General features: G+C 53.5%; 5 protein-coding genes across 5 annotated transcripts; 2 read left to right on the top strand and 3 right to left on the bottom strand.

The window, feature by feature from the left end:
- Positions 1-501: 501 nt before the first annotated feature.
- Positions 502-891, top strand: PG998_011745 (uncharacterized protein; the record flags this gene model as incomplete). Its single annotated transcript, XM_066878561.1, has 1 exon — positions 502-891. The coding sequence occupies one exon, from the start codon at positions 502-504 to the stop codon at positions 889-891; it is 390 nt and encodes a 129-aa protein (XP_066727615.1).
- Positions 892-1,242: 351 nt separating this feature from the next.
- On the bottom strand, positions 1,243-3,284 carry PG998_011744 (uncharacterized protein; the record flags this gene model as incomplete). Its single annotated transcript, XM_066878560.1, has 4 exons — positions 1,243-2,061; positions 2,167-2,424; positions 2,508-3,187; positions 3,269-3,284. The coding sequence occupies 4 exons, from the start codon at positions 3,282-3,284 to the stop codon at positions 1,243-1,245; spliced, it is 1,773 nt and encodes a 590-aa protein (XP_066727614.1).
- Positions 3,285-4,434: 1,150 nt separating this feature from the next.
- PG998_011743 (uncharacterized protein) lies at positions 4,435-6,241 on the bottom strand (the record flags this gene model as incomplete). The annotated part of the gene is given in 2 exon segments (XM_066878559.1): positions 4,435-5,952; positions 5,972-6,241. 2 exon segments carry the CDS (start codon positions 6,239-6,241, stop codon positions 4,435-4,437), a joined length of 1,788 nt encoding a protein of 595 aa, XP_066727613.1.
- Positions 6,242-12,651: 6,410 nt separating this feature from the next.
- PG998_011742 (subtilisin-like protein) lies at positions 12,652-14,014 on the top strand (the record flags this gene model as incomplete). The annotated part of the gene is given in 3 exon segments (XM_066878558.1): positions 12,652-13,564; positions 13,579-13,770; positions 13,845-14,014. 3 exon segments carry the CDS (start codon positions 12,652-12,654, stop codon positions 14,012-14,014), a joined length of 1,275 nt encoding a protein of 424 aa, XP_066727612.1.
- A 1,852-nt stretch (positions 14,015-15,866) lies between these two features.
- On the bottom strand, positions 15,867-17,325 carry PG998_011741 (sterigmatocystin biosynthesis monooxygenase stcW; the record flags this gene model as incomplete). The annotated part of the gene is made up of 2 exons (XM_066878557.1): positions 15,867-15,986; positions 16,042-17,325. The coding sequence occupies 2 exons, from the start codon at positions 17,323-17,325 to the stop codon at positions 15,867-15,869; spliced, it is 1,404 nt and encodes a 467-aa protein (XP_066727611.1).
- Positions 17,326-17,676: the final 351 nt, after the last annotated feature.

Here is a 17,676-nt window from a genome sequence, read left to right as displayed (position 1 = left end):
CCGAGATGCGATGCACCGACAACCGCATGGTCACGAGATGACTCCCTCCTCCAACTTCAAACCCGGAGATTGCCTGAACCTGGTAAACTCGAACTGCTGGCTTGCCTTGTCACCCCACGTTGTCTTACCATTGGCCGTTTCCCCTTTGACGTTCCGTCCCATGTCGTGAACCTGCTTTGCTTGCCTGAGACATCGTCCTGTCGGCTCTGAACCTTGAACCCATCGTAGCACCCCCTTTTGACTCCCTTCTTGTCGAAACCGTGTAACCCGACAGACAATTGGGGGACACTGCATGGCTGATATGTAACATGTGCTGACCTTGTTCGTCGATACGATTGAGTAATCTCGCGTATCCAGAACCCTTGGTAAGACTGCTTTCGGATCCAAACCCCGAACATGGGGAAGTCGCCGATTGGTCTCCTATGTAAGCATTCTCGAGGATTGGTTACGGCCCGACACCTCACTGGGGGGCTTTTACCCGTTTACCCGGCGGTCGTCGTTATGTTGTCTTGCTGCTTACGAGCAGGTGGCGCCCGCTCCCCTCGGGGCAGAAGTATTGGGGTCATTTCGTACTGCGTCTGCGGCGGCTGGAATATTGGTGGCCGGCTGGCTGAAAGTTTGTTGCGATTCTCGTTCATGGGAAGCAAGGGTCCCAAGGAGGGAGACTTAGCTGTCAGCTTCTTGGCCGCCGCGCGCGACAAGCTCAATCAACGTATGCAGCACCCTCTCTGGCGGCGTCGTGTAAGCTTTGCGGCGCTCGACGGACACAGCGCGGCAGCGGCGGCGCTATTCTTGGCTGCAGCGTCTTGTGTTCAGCCTATCGTCGGGTCCATGCGAGACAACATGGCGCCCAGCAGACCGTTGGGTGCTGCTATGTTTACGCTGCACTAGCGGGCCATTTGCAATTCAGGGCTAGGCGGTCCGAAGACGTGGCTGCTTTCTAAATGGCTGACCGGCATGGATATGACAATTGTATGCCACAGTATGCCTGCGTGCAATCGAGACGCTCGATACTGCACACACGAAATTCAAGATCGCATTGGGGCTTTTGAAGTTCTACTGTTTTACACCAGACAAGGACGAATATATGTAGCACAGGGAGTCAAGTTTTGATTCCGGTATACTATCATACTATCTTTAAATATATCCATTTTACGTATATGTAGCCCGCCAATACCATGTGAACTTTGTCTTAATGCCAGTGACGATGCGCAGTACATTGACATGCTGCAGATAACCATCTCATCCCAGCACAATATCTTCCCTCTTGGGATTCAAGTTATCCCACGCATCCGCCATTATGTAACCCAAGCCCTTCCGGTACACAATGCCATCTTTCCTCCCAATCCAGAGCACGTTGTGATACTGCGGGGTGTTCTGAGCATCCAGGCTGGTGGAAATGGCGAGGAACTCGCACTCGTCTCGCGCGAACAAACGACTGCGCACGCCTGCTGATAGAATCAGGAAGCCGCATCTGGTCGTTCCCATTGGGTCCGAAGATGAAAAAATACCGACAAGCTCTCTCGATTGCAAATACCCGTTCCTGCCAACCCCATCTTTGCCAATCTGGATGTCATCAAAAGCACTCCTGAAGTTGGCCTCTTCCAGCTCAAAGAACTGACTCTCGTTCGTAGGCCCCCCGAGCCATGCCCGGGCTACGGGGGCCTTGGCGTGGAGGAAAGGGTCCTCGTGCAGGCTTGCGTGGGCGTCGCCCGGTTCTGCGTGGACGGCCAGGGGGCCGATCGTCCGGCTCTTGTTTGTGACACCCCATACACACAAGGGCACGAGGGTCGGCCTTCCTTTCGCCGGCAGACATTTCATCATGTTGACGTTGCCGCGCCATCCCACCCAGCTCCAACTGGGAAGTTCGTACAAGCCCGCTTCCCGGCGTCGGGACAGCCTTCTCACGAGCGTCTCCCGGGGCTGCCACAGCAGAGCCCGGTGGAAGTCGGAAACCGGCAGGCCCCAGAAGAAACCCCCGGGGACCGCCTCGGAGAACCGCTGGATGACTCCGAGATATGCCTGCAGGCCGTCTTCTGGGTATGCCAAGTCCCGCGTATTCTAGGCGTCCAGTGTTAGCGGCCGAGTATAACGGGAAAACATATGCCGTCCCCTATCCCGTCTTTTCTTATGCCTTACCGGGGAAGTAGAGACATGTTTACGTACGTAGCTCTCCACCAGGTGGGAATACTGCCGCAGCAATTCATACTTTGAGAGGCCTTTCAGTTCGTGCACGTTGGTGTTTCCGCTTTCGTCTCTGTGCCATCCCCAATCGCCCGTGGTTACATGTCCTGGTACTCGGCCGCTGACACCGGTCGATTCGTGCCAAACACTCTGCCTGCACTCCCACCTTACCGTCTGGTACTGGAATAGTAGCTTCCGCCGCGAGAAGATGTTTTCTTGAAATGTCCAGCCTCTGGAGGACTGGGAGGAACCCCGTTAGTACCATTCCTTAAGGTCGTTCCATGGGTGGGTAGGAGACAGCCAGTCGCGAGATGGAGACGCACCCATATCGCATCGTCTATGTTCATACACTCCATGTACTGATCCTTGGTCAGGTGTGGGCTCAGGTCGCGAGGTTTCGTCAGACCCTCGATCCCGCGAAGGCCGTGGTTGGCGTCCCATTCGCTCGCGGCCACGATGGTCAGGTACGCGTTTCCGTATATATCCGCCATGAACCCGAGCTGGGCGTGTTTCGTCAAGGCGTCGTCTTGGCAGATGCAGAAGCGGTCGACCCAGAGGTGCCTTTCCCCGAGCCGCCGGGCAAGCCCCATGGCGTGCCGGATGGTTCTGGGGACGACCAAATCACCGCCGGACCGCCCTTCCTCGAGAGCTCCGGGCCTTTGCATGGCCTCGATGTTGTCCGTCGTGGTTTGCGCCGACTCCACGCCGCCCCAGACGTAGCTCAGCGCGACGTATCGGTGCTCTGCTGCCGGAACAAGACAGTCCTGCTCCACGTCAATGAGCCAAAGCGGCCGCCCTGCCTTCTGAGAGCTTGACGGGTGACATTCTTCGCCGTGCTCATGATCACAAGTGTGTATCCATTGTCGGATGCAGTCGAGGTCAATCCACTTTATATCAGGGGGAGTCCAATCGTGAGCCCATTGGTAAGCCCCCTCCTCTTGTCCCTCGCCCCTGTTTTTTCTACGAAACAGCTTCCTGGACGACTTCACAAGCCGGCCGAGTCCTGGCATACAACAATCTCGTTAGCTAGCGCGTACAACGAAAATGTGAAACATACAGTTCAACGCATTTGGAATCAGCTTACTTGAGTCAGAGGGCATTGAGATCCAGCAGTCGTGTGCAGCGGGAGGTGGGTGTATTGCTCGACGTGGTCCATAAATGAAGAAGAAGAGTGACAGTCAGCCTTGTCATCGCCCGACGCACCTTATTCGCTCGTAAGACCGCCCAAGGCGGTGGAGACGGACATACAGCCCCTCGCCCAAACTGGCGAGTACCTGAAGCTCTTCAATAATATGCATCTACAGATTGGACCTGGTTTCGCGGTAACCAGTATGGAGTTTTGGGGCTGGGGGCTAATCTAGGTTCGAATGGTGATTATCAGAGGTTGGAGAGTTGCTGTGCCCTGTCGGGACATGCATACAGTGCATCGAGAACATTATAGCGAATTCCTTTTATTGACCGACGTCAGAGCTGTCATCAATACACCAGAACCTCCCTGCAGATGAACCATCGAATAATGTGATGCCTGCCTCGTCACCCCAAGCCCAGCAGCAAAAGACCAACCAGCCCACCCGCTATGCGAAAAGACATGACAAGACGAAAATAAAGAAGCAAGAGAGAAGAGCCAACGAGATATCAACATTTCTGGCGGGAGACGAACAACAAGTAGTAAGTAAACGTATTTCCTTTTGATTTGATTTGTTTCGCTTTTTGACCATTCGTCAACACCAACCAATCAACCCCCTTCCCCTTTCCTTTCCTTCCTTACCGAACACCGCTCTCATTAATGCCTAATGTTGATGTGATGATGATGATGATGCTACACGATGAACTGATAACTACAAAACTCCGTTCCTATGTATTAGGTTTCATCCCTCGCCGAGGGGTATCTTGCGCATGACAAAAAGATCAAGGAACCTTTCCGTCTAAACGCCTCCTGGGAAAAAGAAAAAAAACGAGCAAGAAACAAACAACAACCCACGGAGCCACAGATACTGGTTCTTCAGTGAAACGCCATATGTAGTAGAGAGCAGAGGTCATCCTATAAACCCTTCATCTCATCTCCATGTTATATAGAGATGGGATTTGGTTTATGGGTCGCCCAGAAAAACAATGTTCCAAGAATTGTCATAATCATATAATCGTTGCGGATGTTGGGGGGAATCCAAGGGGCAACCGCTATTCGCTGAGGTGAGTGTAGGTACGCCCTAGCAGATTGGAGGCCTAGCAAATGTTGTTAGGAGGCACTTCCTATATTATAGTGATGCCCCCGGACAACATGGCGTAATTGGCGAGCTTGAGCGACAGAACTCGAGACTTGGGAAAGTCGGGGCTGATGACGAGTCGACCCTCCTTATTGTATCCAACTTCGCCAAAACTCTCCGCCATCGCTTCGAATCGTGCATCGGGGCGGACGCGGTTGAGCTCGGCCACAATGCTATCGCTCCAAACACCGGATACCCATCCATCTTTCACGATGAAGTAAGGGTTGAGCGGAGGCACGGGCGAATCCAGATCGACATAGCGAATGCGCAGGAGGTTTACCGACTTGAGGCGCTCCAATGCCCGGATTCCACCAAGTACCAGGTTCTCAAATGCACCGATGAAATGCATGTCGGTAATACCTGAGCCAGATTCGTTCCACTGTGCGTTCTGCCGGCAGCAGTTCTTGACCGTGATATCGATGGTCTTCAGGCGAGTGTCTCGCGGATTCGAGTACTTAGCCAACATGTCGAAGAAACTGTGGCAGACACGGCCCGTGTAGGAGATATGCTCGAGGTTGCTTGCAGCCTTGGCCAACTTTTCGCACCAGTGCAGCTGCTCGCATACTTTCAGGTAGTAGGGCGGGCAAGTCATTTCCCTGCGGTAGTCCGCCTCCAAGTTGAGGTTGAGCTTGGTGATCTTGGGGTGGAGAATTTCCAAGATGCCAGCCATACTAAGGTAGCTCTTAGACTTCGGCTTCGCGTATGTGCCATGCCACTCCTCAAGATTCGGTAGGGCGGCGGAGATGAACTCCCAGTCTTTGTAGTGCCGGATGATATTCCACTGGCTCTTGATGATCAGGGTCTGAATGGTGTCGACTACGGGCAACTCTCTCGCCTGCCAGGACGGCAGCGAGAACTTAACTCTGGGTGCCTTCTTTCTCTCACCGCCCTCCAGCGTCATGACGCGCACTTCTGGCAAAGTAGTGCTCACAAGATAGAAGACCTCTTCCAAACAGGCATTGTCTGAGGGTAACCCGTACTGTGCACTCGATATGCCCTCAGGTGACACGGTGGGCAGGGCGAGAGCTGAGTTGGATGCGAAAACCGAGCCGGGCTTAGGCTCGAAGACCGGGAACCATATCTCAATGTGCTTCACGTAGTCCCTGAGATGGGGATGTTCTGTGAAGAAACTCATGACTTCGTTGCACCCCTGTACTGTCGCCTTCAGTTTGATGTGTCGGTATAGACGCTGCTGCACCGTCCAACGCCAGGCAGGCATGACCAGTGCCAGATTTGACAGTTCTTTCCTGCGCGAATGTCGCAATGCCGTGTTCCAACTTCGAGCGTTGACGCTGGGTATGCTAAGAGAACTGGGAGAGGCTGTGGACACGCGGTATCCGAAAAGGTGATCCATGATACATTCGTGGATTTCCGCCGGGAGTTGGTTTAGGGTCATTCGCGGTTGCTGGTCGGTCGTCGATGTGGCAACGGGGCTCACGACCATGGAGTCGTCGAGTTCGAGGTTGTCCGGCTGGCACGTCAAACAGCGAATATCGGTCTGACCCTGCTGGGCGTTGGGAAACGGGGGTGCTACTCGGCCGCGTGGGCGGTACGAAGTCTTGAGGCTTTGGCTGGTCCAGCGGCGGGCTGGACGGGCCGGGGCTGACCGGAGTTGAAGACGTTGTCATGATGGCGGCTAGTTCGACCGTGGCGGACCCTTCTGTGTCCATCTCGCCGACCCTCTCCTCGTCGTAGGTGTCCCGCGGCGCATGCATTCCTCTAGACTGCACTTCGAATGCATTGTTGGTGTTGGGTGCGGGAGGTGGCACTTCACTTCGTAGTCCTTCCATCATCATCGCCAATTACACAGGTGAGTCGATTCGCTGCGCATTACACACACGCGAGGTTTTTTCTGTTGAGGCTGTGGGAGGAGGAAAACCCAGGGAGAAGGAGCGGACGTGAGATTGCCGGTTGTGTTGGTCGGGAATTCGGCAAGGCCGAAACGAAGTAGCGACAAGTTCGTCGGGCCGTCCAAAAGCACCAGGCTATCGAATGTTTGTACTGTGGAAAACAAGGTTGGTTTCGGCAGTAGTGATGTGATGTACGAATGTCGCCGGCAAGACGGGCAGTAGGCGTTTGGTCGCGTGTCCTCTGATCGTCACCAGAAGAAAAGAGTCCGGGTAGGGTGTGTGGTGGTTTGGGTTTGTGGTGGTGGCAGCGATGGAAACGGGGGGAGGATGCAGGCAGGAATGGAATCACTGTAGAGTGGGATGATGTTGGGACGGATGCTAACACACAATCAGAGTCAATGCTGGGCTGGGCTGGGCCGGACTGGCTGGACTGGGCTGGACTGGCTGGACGGGCCCAACACAGTACAGTGGCAGATTAACGGTACAGTACTAGGTGCAGTACTAGGTGCAGTACCAGGTCTTCAGGTGCAGGTGACAACCACAGGATCGGAAGGGAAATGGGCGAGTGGGACACACGGTCCAGGCGCTGCAAATTTCAAGTATCAGATTGGCACTGGAGCGGTGGATTGGAGTAGATTGCTTGCTGCGAAAAGCCTCCTTCCTCTAGCCATGCGAGAACAACCCGAGAGAGAAAATTAGAGAAAGCCGCCTGCCTATGTCTAGTTCTACGGTAATTAATACCATGTACGAACAGGGCCGGACCAAGTGATCACCGGGTCAGGGAATCTCTCTTGTCTGCCCGTCTATCGTTCGTTCAATAAGCTGAGGAGGGGGAAATTGCAAAATAAGCGTTCAACCCCAACTGTTTTCGAACCGTAATGAGGGACTGATACCTTATCGACCAACCTGCCATTACCATGATAGTTCCGCTGTGTAAATTAAGCCGGAGAGGCGAGACAGAGGCAGGCGAAAAAGAGGAAGAAAAAACCACAATCTCGCCTTCGGATTGGACCTTTGGACCTTGACGATTCAGCTCAGCACATAGAACACTGGGGTCAGCCGGAAATCTCTTGCCGTCAAGCTGCGACCCTGAATCATGGGAATCGCGATTCAAGCGATTGGACGGAACAGACAGAGGGCTGGCTGAAAGGCGTGATTGGGTTAATTCTCCTGGTCTTTTTTTTTCCTTCTCTTTCCGTCTGCCGACCACCACCGTTCCTCTACAGATCTACATGGATGGGACCGAAGACGGTCGTCTCCCGTTCTTACCCTTCCAAGCCTTACTCACACCTACCCAAAATTATACAGTGAGCGACACTGTCTGCCAGGCTGGGGGGGGGGCTCTGTGAGTGAGTGTGTGCGTGTGGTCCCGTGTGATGCGCTGTCCTGCATGGTAAACGGTGACGGTTGGGGGTCACTCTGTATGTCTCTCTGTCTGCTGCCCAGGCGCAGGTAGAATGGCATCTACCTCGTTGAATTGGTCCATTGACGTTATCAGGTAATCTCATCGCAATTTGACGCACGTTCTGTCTTTTCTCTTTCACTTTCACACATACGCACTCAGCCTTTTGAGTTACCTTGCCTATCAGGTGCCCAGCGGGCTATCAACTCTGATCAAAACTCTGTACGACAGCCGTCCGTGGTATCTTCCCTCTATTACGATAGGGCCATGGCATTTCAGCGTCAATAACGCATGGCTGTGTCCTACAGAAAACCATTGGACGTTGAGCAGATGCATGAGCAGGCGCCCTAGGCACAATCAATACATATGTATGTGCGTGTATGTGTGCAGCGGCGTACATACATCAAATGTACGAAATCAACAATAGATGGGATGATCCAAGAGCCCAACTTGACCCAAAAGCTTAAGGTTAAACCTGTACCTTAATCTGCCGAGGTGTGTCATCAAGTGTGATTGCGTATGAACACTTGGAAGGCCTGCCGTTCATGAAAACGTGATACGCCAGCCACGGGCATTGTTTTCTTGAAGCATTCACGTCACGGACTGGTATGGCTAGACCAAGTTTACCTACTCCGAATGCCGATAACGAAGCTCAGGTGTCCCTTGTCAGCTGAGATTATGCGCTTGATCCCGAACACAGATAGGAGGCGGCGGTTACCACCCAGCATAGCCGCCCGTCATCTTTTTTCGTTTCCTAGTTGCTAGTCTCTCTCTCCCTCCCGCCGGCTCAGCCATCGTCATGTTTCAATGCGTGGCAGCGGTACAGCAGCCCACCCTGTGTGCGCATACAGTACTGACTGGGTGGAAAGAAATATCTTCCAAGGAAGGAATGGGGAGGGAAAACATTGAACGAACAGGTAGGTTAAACCACGAGACGATTACGTAGGTTATGGGCACCACCCGATATCCCGACGAGTTCGTTGGTGGATGCCCGCCGAGATGCATAAACTGGGTTGGCGTGCATGAAAATGGGATAGGATGCATACACGCTCGCCTCGTGACTTTTGCCTCCCCCAAGATGCAACCTCTTTCTCTCTCGCGCCTTGGTTTTTCAGTCGAAAACAAACGGTTCGCAGCAGGCTTGCTGCCAAGTTCCATGTCGCGAGTCTGGCAGTCAATAGTTTCTGGTCTATCCAAGGCTCAATCAAGCCTCGTCATTTACACTCCGTCATATCCCGTGATTTGATTTTCTTCTGTCCCCATTCTCCTGCCCATACTATTGTCGATTGTCACGCATGTAAGCACTAGAATCAATATTACCAATTACCGTGCTCCTAGAAGCTGATGAGGCTCTGTTCTTCACACACAGGTCCCGAGATCAGCAACCAGCTAGTGTGCGGTGGCCCCTCCTCTACCTAGATCTAGAAGATAGATAGATCGTCCTCGAGAAATCTGCCGCTCGCGAGATGGGTTAGAAAGAGGCAGTGTTTGAGCAGCGGACTTAGATACCAAGCTAGCCCCGGCGGACTTGGCGGGCTGCCCGCGTCGATCTCTCCATGCGCGAATCGCAGCCCTGGAACGTTTTGGCTGTGCAAAACAAGATATCTCTGAAGTCGAATCTGAGATGATCTGCTGCGGCAGCTTGCATTATCGACAACCCGTCAGGCGATCCATTAAAAAAAACAATAACCTTGGCCAGGATATGTATGTGTGGCGCAATTTGCTGCTTGACCTCAACGCGATGGCCAGGGACGGACCCAGGTTCCCTAGGGAAAAACCAGGGAACGACACATAGCAGATGTACCAGACCAGGGAGGAAGGAAGTCGAAAGAGCCTCAGGAGATATCACGAGATACCCCGTAGATAGGGTAGATATACCGAGAGCCAAGACAAAGTCACGCAGCACGCGCATTTCACCGGAAGAGCCTAACCTAACGTCGAAATTGTTTGGCAGCTCCGAGGCATCCCGTACGTCACTCGTCCAGCCTAGGTTGTTTTTGGCGAAAATACATACAGCGAGGAGGGAGGGTCTTTATCTGAGCCTCTGACACGCAAACGATGGTGACATTGTTTGATGTTGATCACGCGGCAGCAACGTTCGTAACAAGCGCCTGCAGATTGTGGCGTACCCGATGCAGTGCACAGGGATGCGAAGCCAATCTACCGGGCTAGAATGATAAGATCACCAGTCGTATGTGTTATATGTGTTGGTGTGACCTCCTGTTTGGTGGTTTATTTTTTGTCGTGTTCGAGTTCGACGAAGTCCTCAAATCTCGGTGTTGGACCCTATTCCGTCGCGGCAGCTCGACAACCGGGCTGGATTCTTGGGTGGTTTCTCTTGTCACGCAGCATGCCGGCTGATTAGCCCTCTTAGCTCCCGCCTAGCCATCTGATGGTTTTCCAGCCCTCATCTCCGGTCGCCTTCATTTTGCTACTTATATTGTTCCTCCTCGTTTTCGCCGTATTGCTGTAAGCAACGCTGAAACGAAGCGCACACGAGTACTGCGGTGTTTCAGCGCCGTCTAATGTGCGCTCGCCCAGCCAATCAGAGGCTGTAGCGGCCGTTGAAACACCCTCTGGCTCTCGAGACTGTGCATCCCTGGCAGGCGCCGTTTCCAATCTGTGGGACCCCCGGTTCAACCGCGTCTCCCTCCCTGAGCCTCGTAATACTCAAGACTCGTAATACCTGGTTTCTCCTCGCGAGCCGACAGCAGGGCAAATGAAAGGAGCCCGCCAGCCAGCACAGCACAACACCCGGGCGACGCATGCATGCTTGCCTACCAGGTCATGGGCGGAAAGAACAATCGTTGCACGTTCTTCTTTTAGAACATGCACCGAAACTGCCGACCTGGAAACCGCAAGCGGACCTGACGATCGGTGGGTATCCAGGTCGCATGAGGTAGATTGAACTGCATGTCTGCATCTCTGCGTGTCTGCGGGTTGCGGGCTGCGGATGCGCGGGTATCTTGACGGCGGCGGTATTGATCACGCCCGAACTGTGCGACTTTCATCTCATCTTGCTCGGCCTGCACGGGATACGTGGACCAGGATATAATTATACATAGTGCGCAACGGGAGTATGTAAGTAATGTACCTTGCCGATGATACGTAAATAAGAATAAGAAATCACGTCAACCGAACTTGACCTGCTGGAGGAGGCCCGTTCGTTCCTCAGTCCGTGATGATAGGGGCAGAAGGGGAGGAAACATTTGATGCTGGATACTACCCTCACGTCCCGGCTCGCCTTGCAGACACTAGCTAAGACCCCTTTCCCATCAAATGCAGCTGTCCGGGCTGTCAAGGCGAACATCAATCGTTGACTTTTGTTTTGTGACCTGGTGACACCGGTGCTAGCGACTTGGACGGCTCTGGAACCCCAGACTTGGCTACTACAAGCGGCTGCACTGGCTCGATTTGGGGGTGTTCCGAACGCTAGGTCACCCCCCGTTGTTCCTGCATTATGCCATGGCACAGGCAGAAGGGTCGCTAGTTGACACACTGATGGGAGGCACGAAGGAAGGAATGAATGCAAGCATTGGCGATGGATGGGTGCTTTGTTTGGGCAGGATTTCACCGGCTTGGTGTTCGGCAAAGTCACACGACGGTGGTTCTTTGTTTCCGTTGTTGGCCGACATACGTAACCACTGCTATTTATTCGTGCCGCTGTAACATGCACACAGAAAACACTACGAAGGCGTCTAGAAGAGATGAGAAATAAGAAATGGGCGATTCCATCTTTCTTTCGGTATGCGCAACCGACTTGCCGAGGACGCGATAAGTCTGTTGGCGATGTCACGGTAGCTGGCCACTCGGTTACAAGATGGCCCATGCATGGAAATAGGAAATAGGATGCCCCCTATGCAGCTTTATTTTCATGAGGCTCAAATCCCGCATCCATAGCGAGAGCCGCAGCGACAGACTGGGCGTCATATCGGCACTACTACCTGCAGAGACGACATGAAGAATGGCAATTTGCCAGGCTTGGACCCCCCGCATCTCATTATTCTGCTACAACGTCTCTTGTCCAGCGCTCTTGGCCTTGTCGCACATCTGCCTCTGCGACCAAACAACCAGGCCCAAAGGGGGATAGACCTGGGACGATAACCGCTGCATCTCCTGTGTTTGACTTGGCAGACGCCGGGCTGCGAGGCTTGTCCTGCCTAGCATGCCCAGTCCCCTGCCCAGTCCCCTGCCCAGTCTTGGCGCCGGCCACTCACACGCCACGGCCATTCGCAGCCAGCGGAGCCCTGCTTCTTCTGCGGCTCCACGGCCGTTGGCTTTGCCCCGTTCGGGAAATTCCACTTCATGCTTCACCAACCGACTGAATGCGACTCTTTCTCCCACCAGAATGCCATTTCCCAATTACAGCCGCGCTCCTCCTGGCTCAGCTAGCTCCGCCCAGTCCCCCTCCCCTGTCCAGTCCAGTGGGCGAAGATGGGCAGGGGAGGGTCCTAGCCCCCGGCTCCCTTGTCCCAGACTGTCGCCTCTGTGGCCAGGGGGGACAGAGAGTCTAGACGGACGGCTCGAATATCTCGCTATACTTATATCTGAATCCCGACTGGCCTTCACCTTTGATTCATCCCTCTATCTCTCATTCTCTCTTCTCCATCCTCCCAGAAGCGTTTCTCTTCTTGTTTTCGTCGGTAGAACCCGTATATTATTTTCTTGGAAGCTCGTGAAGGATTACTGTGTAATTGTTCCTTGTCGTAACAATCAACCCGTACTCTACTTCACCTTCCTATTCTTCGCCGACTTTTTACTTCACTTCGCCTACCCGGCCCAAATCTTTCCTGTCTGTCCTTCTCATTGCCTTGCCTGGAGCTGGATTGTTAAGTATTTGGAACCTATCACTCTTTCGACCGACCTTTCTAAACAAACTCACCCTTTTCGACTTGTCTGGCACAAATAGAAAAAGTACTCTCACTGTATCTTTTGCATAACTATTTTCACGATGGCTCCTCGATTCACCACCTACATCACCGCCGCCCTCGCGGCCGTGGCCAGCGCCTCGCCGCTCGGCGGCGCCGTCAAGCGCGACGCCAACACCCCCGTGGTCATGGGCGTGCCCATCTCCAACCCCAACGCCACCGACATCATCCCCAACGCCTACATCATGGTGTACAAGCCGGGCATGTCGCAGGAGGCCGTGTCGGCGCACCAGATGACGCTGAGCAGCGCGCTGCGCAAGCGCAACATCGGCAAGCGCGGCCTCGACGGCAACCCGCTCTCCACCGAGCTCCGCAGCGTCTCCATGGGCGGCTGGAACGCCGCCGCCTTCCAGGCCGACGACTTCATGGCCGCCGACATCAGCGCCGGCCCCGAGTGCGACTACATCGAGGCCGACGTCAAGGTCAAGGCCTTCGCCCTCATGTCCCAGATGAACGCCCCCTCGGGCCTGGTCCGCCTGTCCCACGCCGCCGCCACCGGCAGCAACGCCTCCGCCAAGGGCTACACCTTTGACGACTCGGCCGGCGAGGGCATCACTGCCTACGTCGTCGATACCGGTGTCCTGGCCACCCACTCCGAGTTCCAGGGCCGTGCCGAGCAGGCCGCCAACTTCGTCAACAAGGTCGACACTGACGAGAACGGTCACGGATCCCACGTTTCCGGCACCATCGCCGGTGCCACCTTCGGTGTCGCCAAGAAGGCCAAGATCGTCGGTGTCAAGGTCCTCGGTGCCGACGGTGGCGGTAGCAACTCCGGCGTCCTCCAGGGTCTCCAGTTCGTCGCCGACGATGCCAAGAAGCGAGGTGTTACCGGCAAGGCTGTCATGAACATGTCTCTCGGTGGTTCCAAGTCCCAGGCCATCAACACCGCCGTCGAGAAGATCGCCGCCGCCGGTGTCGTCCCCATCGTCGCTGCCGGTAACGAGAACCAGGACTCCGCCAACGTCTCCCCGCCTCTGCCCCCAACGCCATCACTGTCGGTGCCATCGACCAGCTCACCGACGCCAAGGCCAGCTTCTCCAACTTCGGCCCCGATGTCGATGTCTTCGGCCCTGGTGTCAAGGTCCAGTCCGTTGGCATCAAGTCTGACACCGACACTGCCACTCTGTCCGGTACTTCCATGGGTATGTCTCACTTAACCTTTCTCTCTCTCTCCCGATCGCCTAGAAACTTGATCATGTACTAACAATCTGCGTAGCCTCTCCCCACATTGCTGGTCTCGCCGCCTACCTGATGGCCCTCGAGAAGATCGACACCGTCGCCGGCGTCACCGACCGCATCAAGGCCCTCGGCACTGCTTCCGGCGCCGCCGTCAAGGCCAACACCCGTGGCACCACCAACACCATCGCCAACAACGGCAACCTGTAGGTCAGGTTAGCTACCGGCTTGTGTTTAAGGCCCCGATAAAAAAAAAAATCTGGCACACGGATGCATATATCTGCGTATGCATTTCGCAATTACGTTGTAATATCCACGTCATCTTCATCCCATGATCGGTTACTATATACACACCAGCATATTCTTTTTTTATCAAACAAAAAAGTCCCAAGAGAACTCCCACTTTCGGACCCAGCGTTGCAATTCACCGTCGCGGGCTGAGATATATATGCCCTTCATACCAACGAGCGTCTTTTGCATTACCAATAGAACAGAGCAAGCGGAGGAGGGCACAATGGCTTCATAGATGTCTCCATTGTTGTTTCCATCATCAAGCAAAGTGCTTGCGCTCTCTTGAACGCGCAGGAGAGCATGAGAGGAGTTTGAGGCGTCCATCTAATTACGCTTCGAGGTAGAGAACAAACAAACTAATTACTCGAGAGAATACAAAAACTCATGAACAATAATCGCTTTCCACTACATTGAATGTGACCCTGTGTGACAATTGACCTCGCAATATTTTATGCTCTCCCGCTTTTGAAACCTGTGGCTATTTCTGGCATGTAGCCATCCAACTGGTCTAATAATAGCGTCGACACCTCCTCATTCATTTACCTACCAAGTATATAGTAATAGATAGAATCTGCTCAGCCCGCCCGGTTTTGGTGGGGACGTGCCAGCAACCTGAGACAATTGACAATGGAACGCCTCCCGGAGGCCCCGACGACACCGACAAGCTGCCGATCAGCAAAGCGCATAGACTGATGCGAAGACGCCAAGTGAGTGACTGAACTCGCTGACGCCGGCTCACAGAGGGGGGCGGTTCGGAAACATAAGGTGTCTCCAACTGAATATGTGCCCTTGATGCGCATGAGGACGCGGAAGAACGGACAGGAGGAAAACATTGGCAAACCAAACGAAACAAAAGAGATAAACGCAAATCAGTGACGACAACGGCCGGACGGAGCGCAAAAGCCACAGATCTCGGGATACACATAGCCGGTATATTACACGCGATATGCTTTACCAGTTGATTGAACGCAATATAAGAGACGTGACAGGTATATGAACCAAATATATTAGGTATTGCTTCTGACATACGTCGATGTCCTTGCGTCGAACACAATGTCTCATTTAAAGCTAAAGGCTTCCTCCATCTTCCAGCCTTATCCGGAGCTTACACCGAGTTCATAGCTGACAGTAAGTTATTGCCAGACAGAGACCAATGGTAGGCCGAAACCATGAGCGCACAGATAACTACGTTCAACAAAACACACATCCATACATCACAGACGATACTAATCACAAGGGAGAGGGTATGTTCGCGATCCACAGCCTTGAGCTTCTCAATTGGGAAAATGAGAGCTCAAGACGGTATGCCTACGACCCTGAAGAGGGTCGGTACTACTCGTGATGGAGTTTGCTTTCAGCACTTCTCGGCGCAACCACAGTCATGAAAAGGACTGAATTGTAATTTGACATCCGTGCTTGGTTTTGTTTTGAGAGAGCAAGGGGAAAAATAAGCATAGGAAACAGGCTCCTCGTTGCCGCAATGTCACTGTGGCATTGTCACGTTCGCGTGGTTCTGTGTTTGGTGGGACGAGTCTTTAGAAAGACAAAATGACAACGACCCGCGGTCCGAGCCGCTGTCGTAACTGACTCGCTCATGATACATTAGAATATGATAATATGTAGCTTCGTTCGTGAAACGTGTTTCGGCCAAACATTTCCCTGATGTTAGCTTAACGTGAAAATGCCATGAACCTGGACCTCCTTTGGTCGGGTAGTCATAAGGGCGGGAATGTACATGAAAAGGGCAAAGAGGGTATAAAACTGGTGGCGTTTATAATTCGTCATGCGTGCCGGTGATTAAAGCGGTTGTTGTTGGCGCCGCGGCAGACAGGGTCTGGTTACCACTGAACATGAGGTCGAAGCGTGCGCCAGCGATCCACGCCACACCAATCTGGGATCGTTGTTAGCATGTGCTACAATGCCGAGGAAAGCAGGGATCATCTTACCATAAGTCCTGATATCAACAAAAGAACACCCAAGATTCCTCCAACTAGTATTAAATTCTCCTTGAACTCCAGACCGGCTTCTTCATTCTGCTTCTCTTGCACCAACGCGGCCTTCTTGGGGTCTTGAGTCGGGAAGAGGGTCTCGATGAACTGCTCAATCTTGCCACAAGCGGCACTGATTTCCAAGAAGTGAGGATCTCTTGGGTCGTTCTTCTTCGCAATCTTCCTCGTATACCGCCTGAAGGTGTCGCAGACAACTCTGAGGTTCTGTGTGGACTCGATCATGAGCTGGCACGCATCACCTTTGGTGATCTTGATGTGGCTGTGGAAGATGGCAGGGTTCTGGAAGATTAAGTCCATGGTCGCAATGGCCATGCTTTGCGGTATGGCGACGAAGTTGAACACGCTCTGCTCGCGTATGCCAGCCATGTAGAAAAGGCATTCGTCTGCATGCTTGAGGGCGTTGAGGACCATCTCGGAGCAGCAGTAAAGAGCTTGCTGACGGTTGGCGGGCTCAAACAGGTCCTCCCACTTGTCAACATACTTGCTCCAGATCTCCGTGGGCCAGAAGCGCCTCTTGTCGAGGAAGTCCTCGTGCACATCTCGGATGATGTTGGTCTTTTGCAGGAACTGGCCCATGCTCTCGGTAAGCTCCATGCGCTCGAGGAGGGCCGGGTTAGCCCAGTCGCCGGCGACGAAGAGTCGGGTCAGACCCTCGCCAACCAAGCCTGCCACATAGTGGCAGTACTCTTCGTATTGGGGCACGGTCTCGACACCCTTCCCTTCCTCGGCAGCGATAGCATAGTCGGCCATACCGTTGCCCATCTTGATGGTGATGTCCTCAATGATGTCGTAGTAGTTCTTCTTGAGCTTCTTCAGCTCTACGATGATATCGTCGAAGTGTACCAGCAGGTCGCGGTCCTTCTCGTTGGGACCATTCTCGGTGAAGGTCCAACCGTCAATCTTCATGTACTTGTCGAAGTCGCGAAGCATGGGTACTTTCTTCTCGAGGGGGATGGTCATGTCGTCTTCGATGGTGTCCAGACCACGCAGAACTAGGTAGAAAAGGGCAATGGGAACAAGCATGTCAGGGTTCAACTCTTGAATGACGGCGGCAAAGCTGCGACTCGTCATGTTCAAGTAATGGAAGCATGATTTCAGCTCCTTGGACTCTTGGGAGGTATCGCGTCGGTGGACGGGCTCGTGCCAGACCTTCCATTGGATCATGGACCGGAGTTGAACCGGATGGAAGGAGTAGTAGAGGATGCTCTTGATGGAAGGCATCTTGGCTGTGGACTATTGACGCCTCGGGATGGGGTAAAAAAGGAAGCAGACTTTGCAGTCCGTGGAAGCCACCAAAGCTCCGCGTTGTTGAACTGCGGCAGCAGAGGGAGGACGAGAGAAATGAACGGATCAAATACTGCGCATAGCAGCAGTGACTCTAGGCAAGAAACAACAACGACAAACTGCACGGGGTGATAAAGGTCTGACGCGAGGCTGCTCTTGTAGTGTGCTTGCCAGTCAGAGAAAGCGTGTGGAAGTTTGTTGAAGACTCCGACGGTCTTTTTGTGAGGCCGGGCGAGAAATTGAGAGACAGGAGATTGGGGAGGAGAGACCTAAGGCGGAGAAATCCTA

The sequence above is a fragment of the Apiospora kogelbergensis genome (genome assembly GCF_038363985.1).
Source record: "Apiospora kogelbergensis strain CBS 113332 chromosome Unknown utg000007l_segment0_segment0, whole genome shotgun sequence".
Taxonomy (NCBI): Eukaryota; Fungi; Ascomycota; class Sordariomycetes; order Amphisphaeriales; family Apiosporaceae; genus Apiospora; species Apiospora kogelbergensis.
The sequence above is the reverse complement of the archived record's forward strand: the minus strand, read 5'-3'. Positions and strand labels throughout refer to the sequence as shown.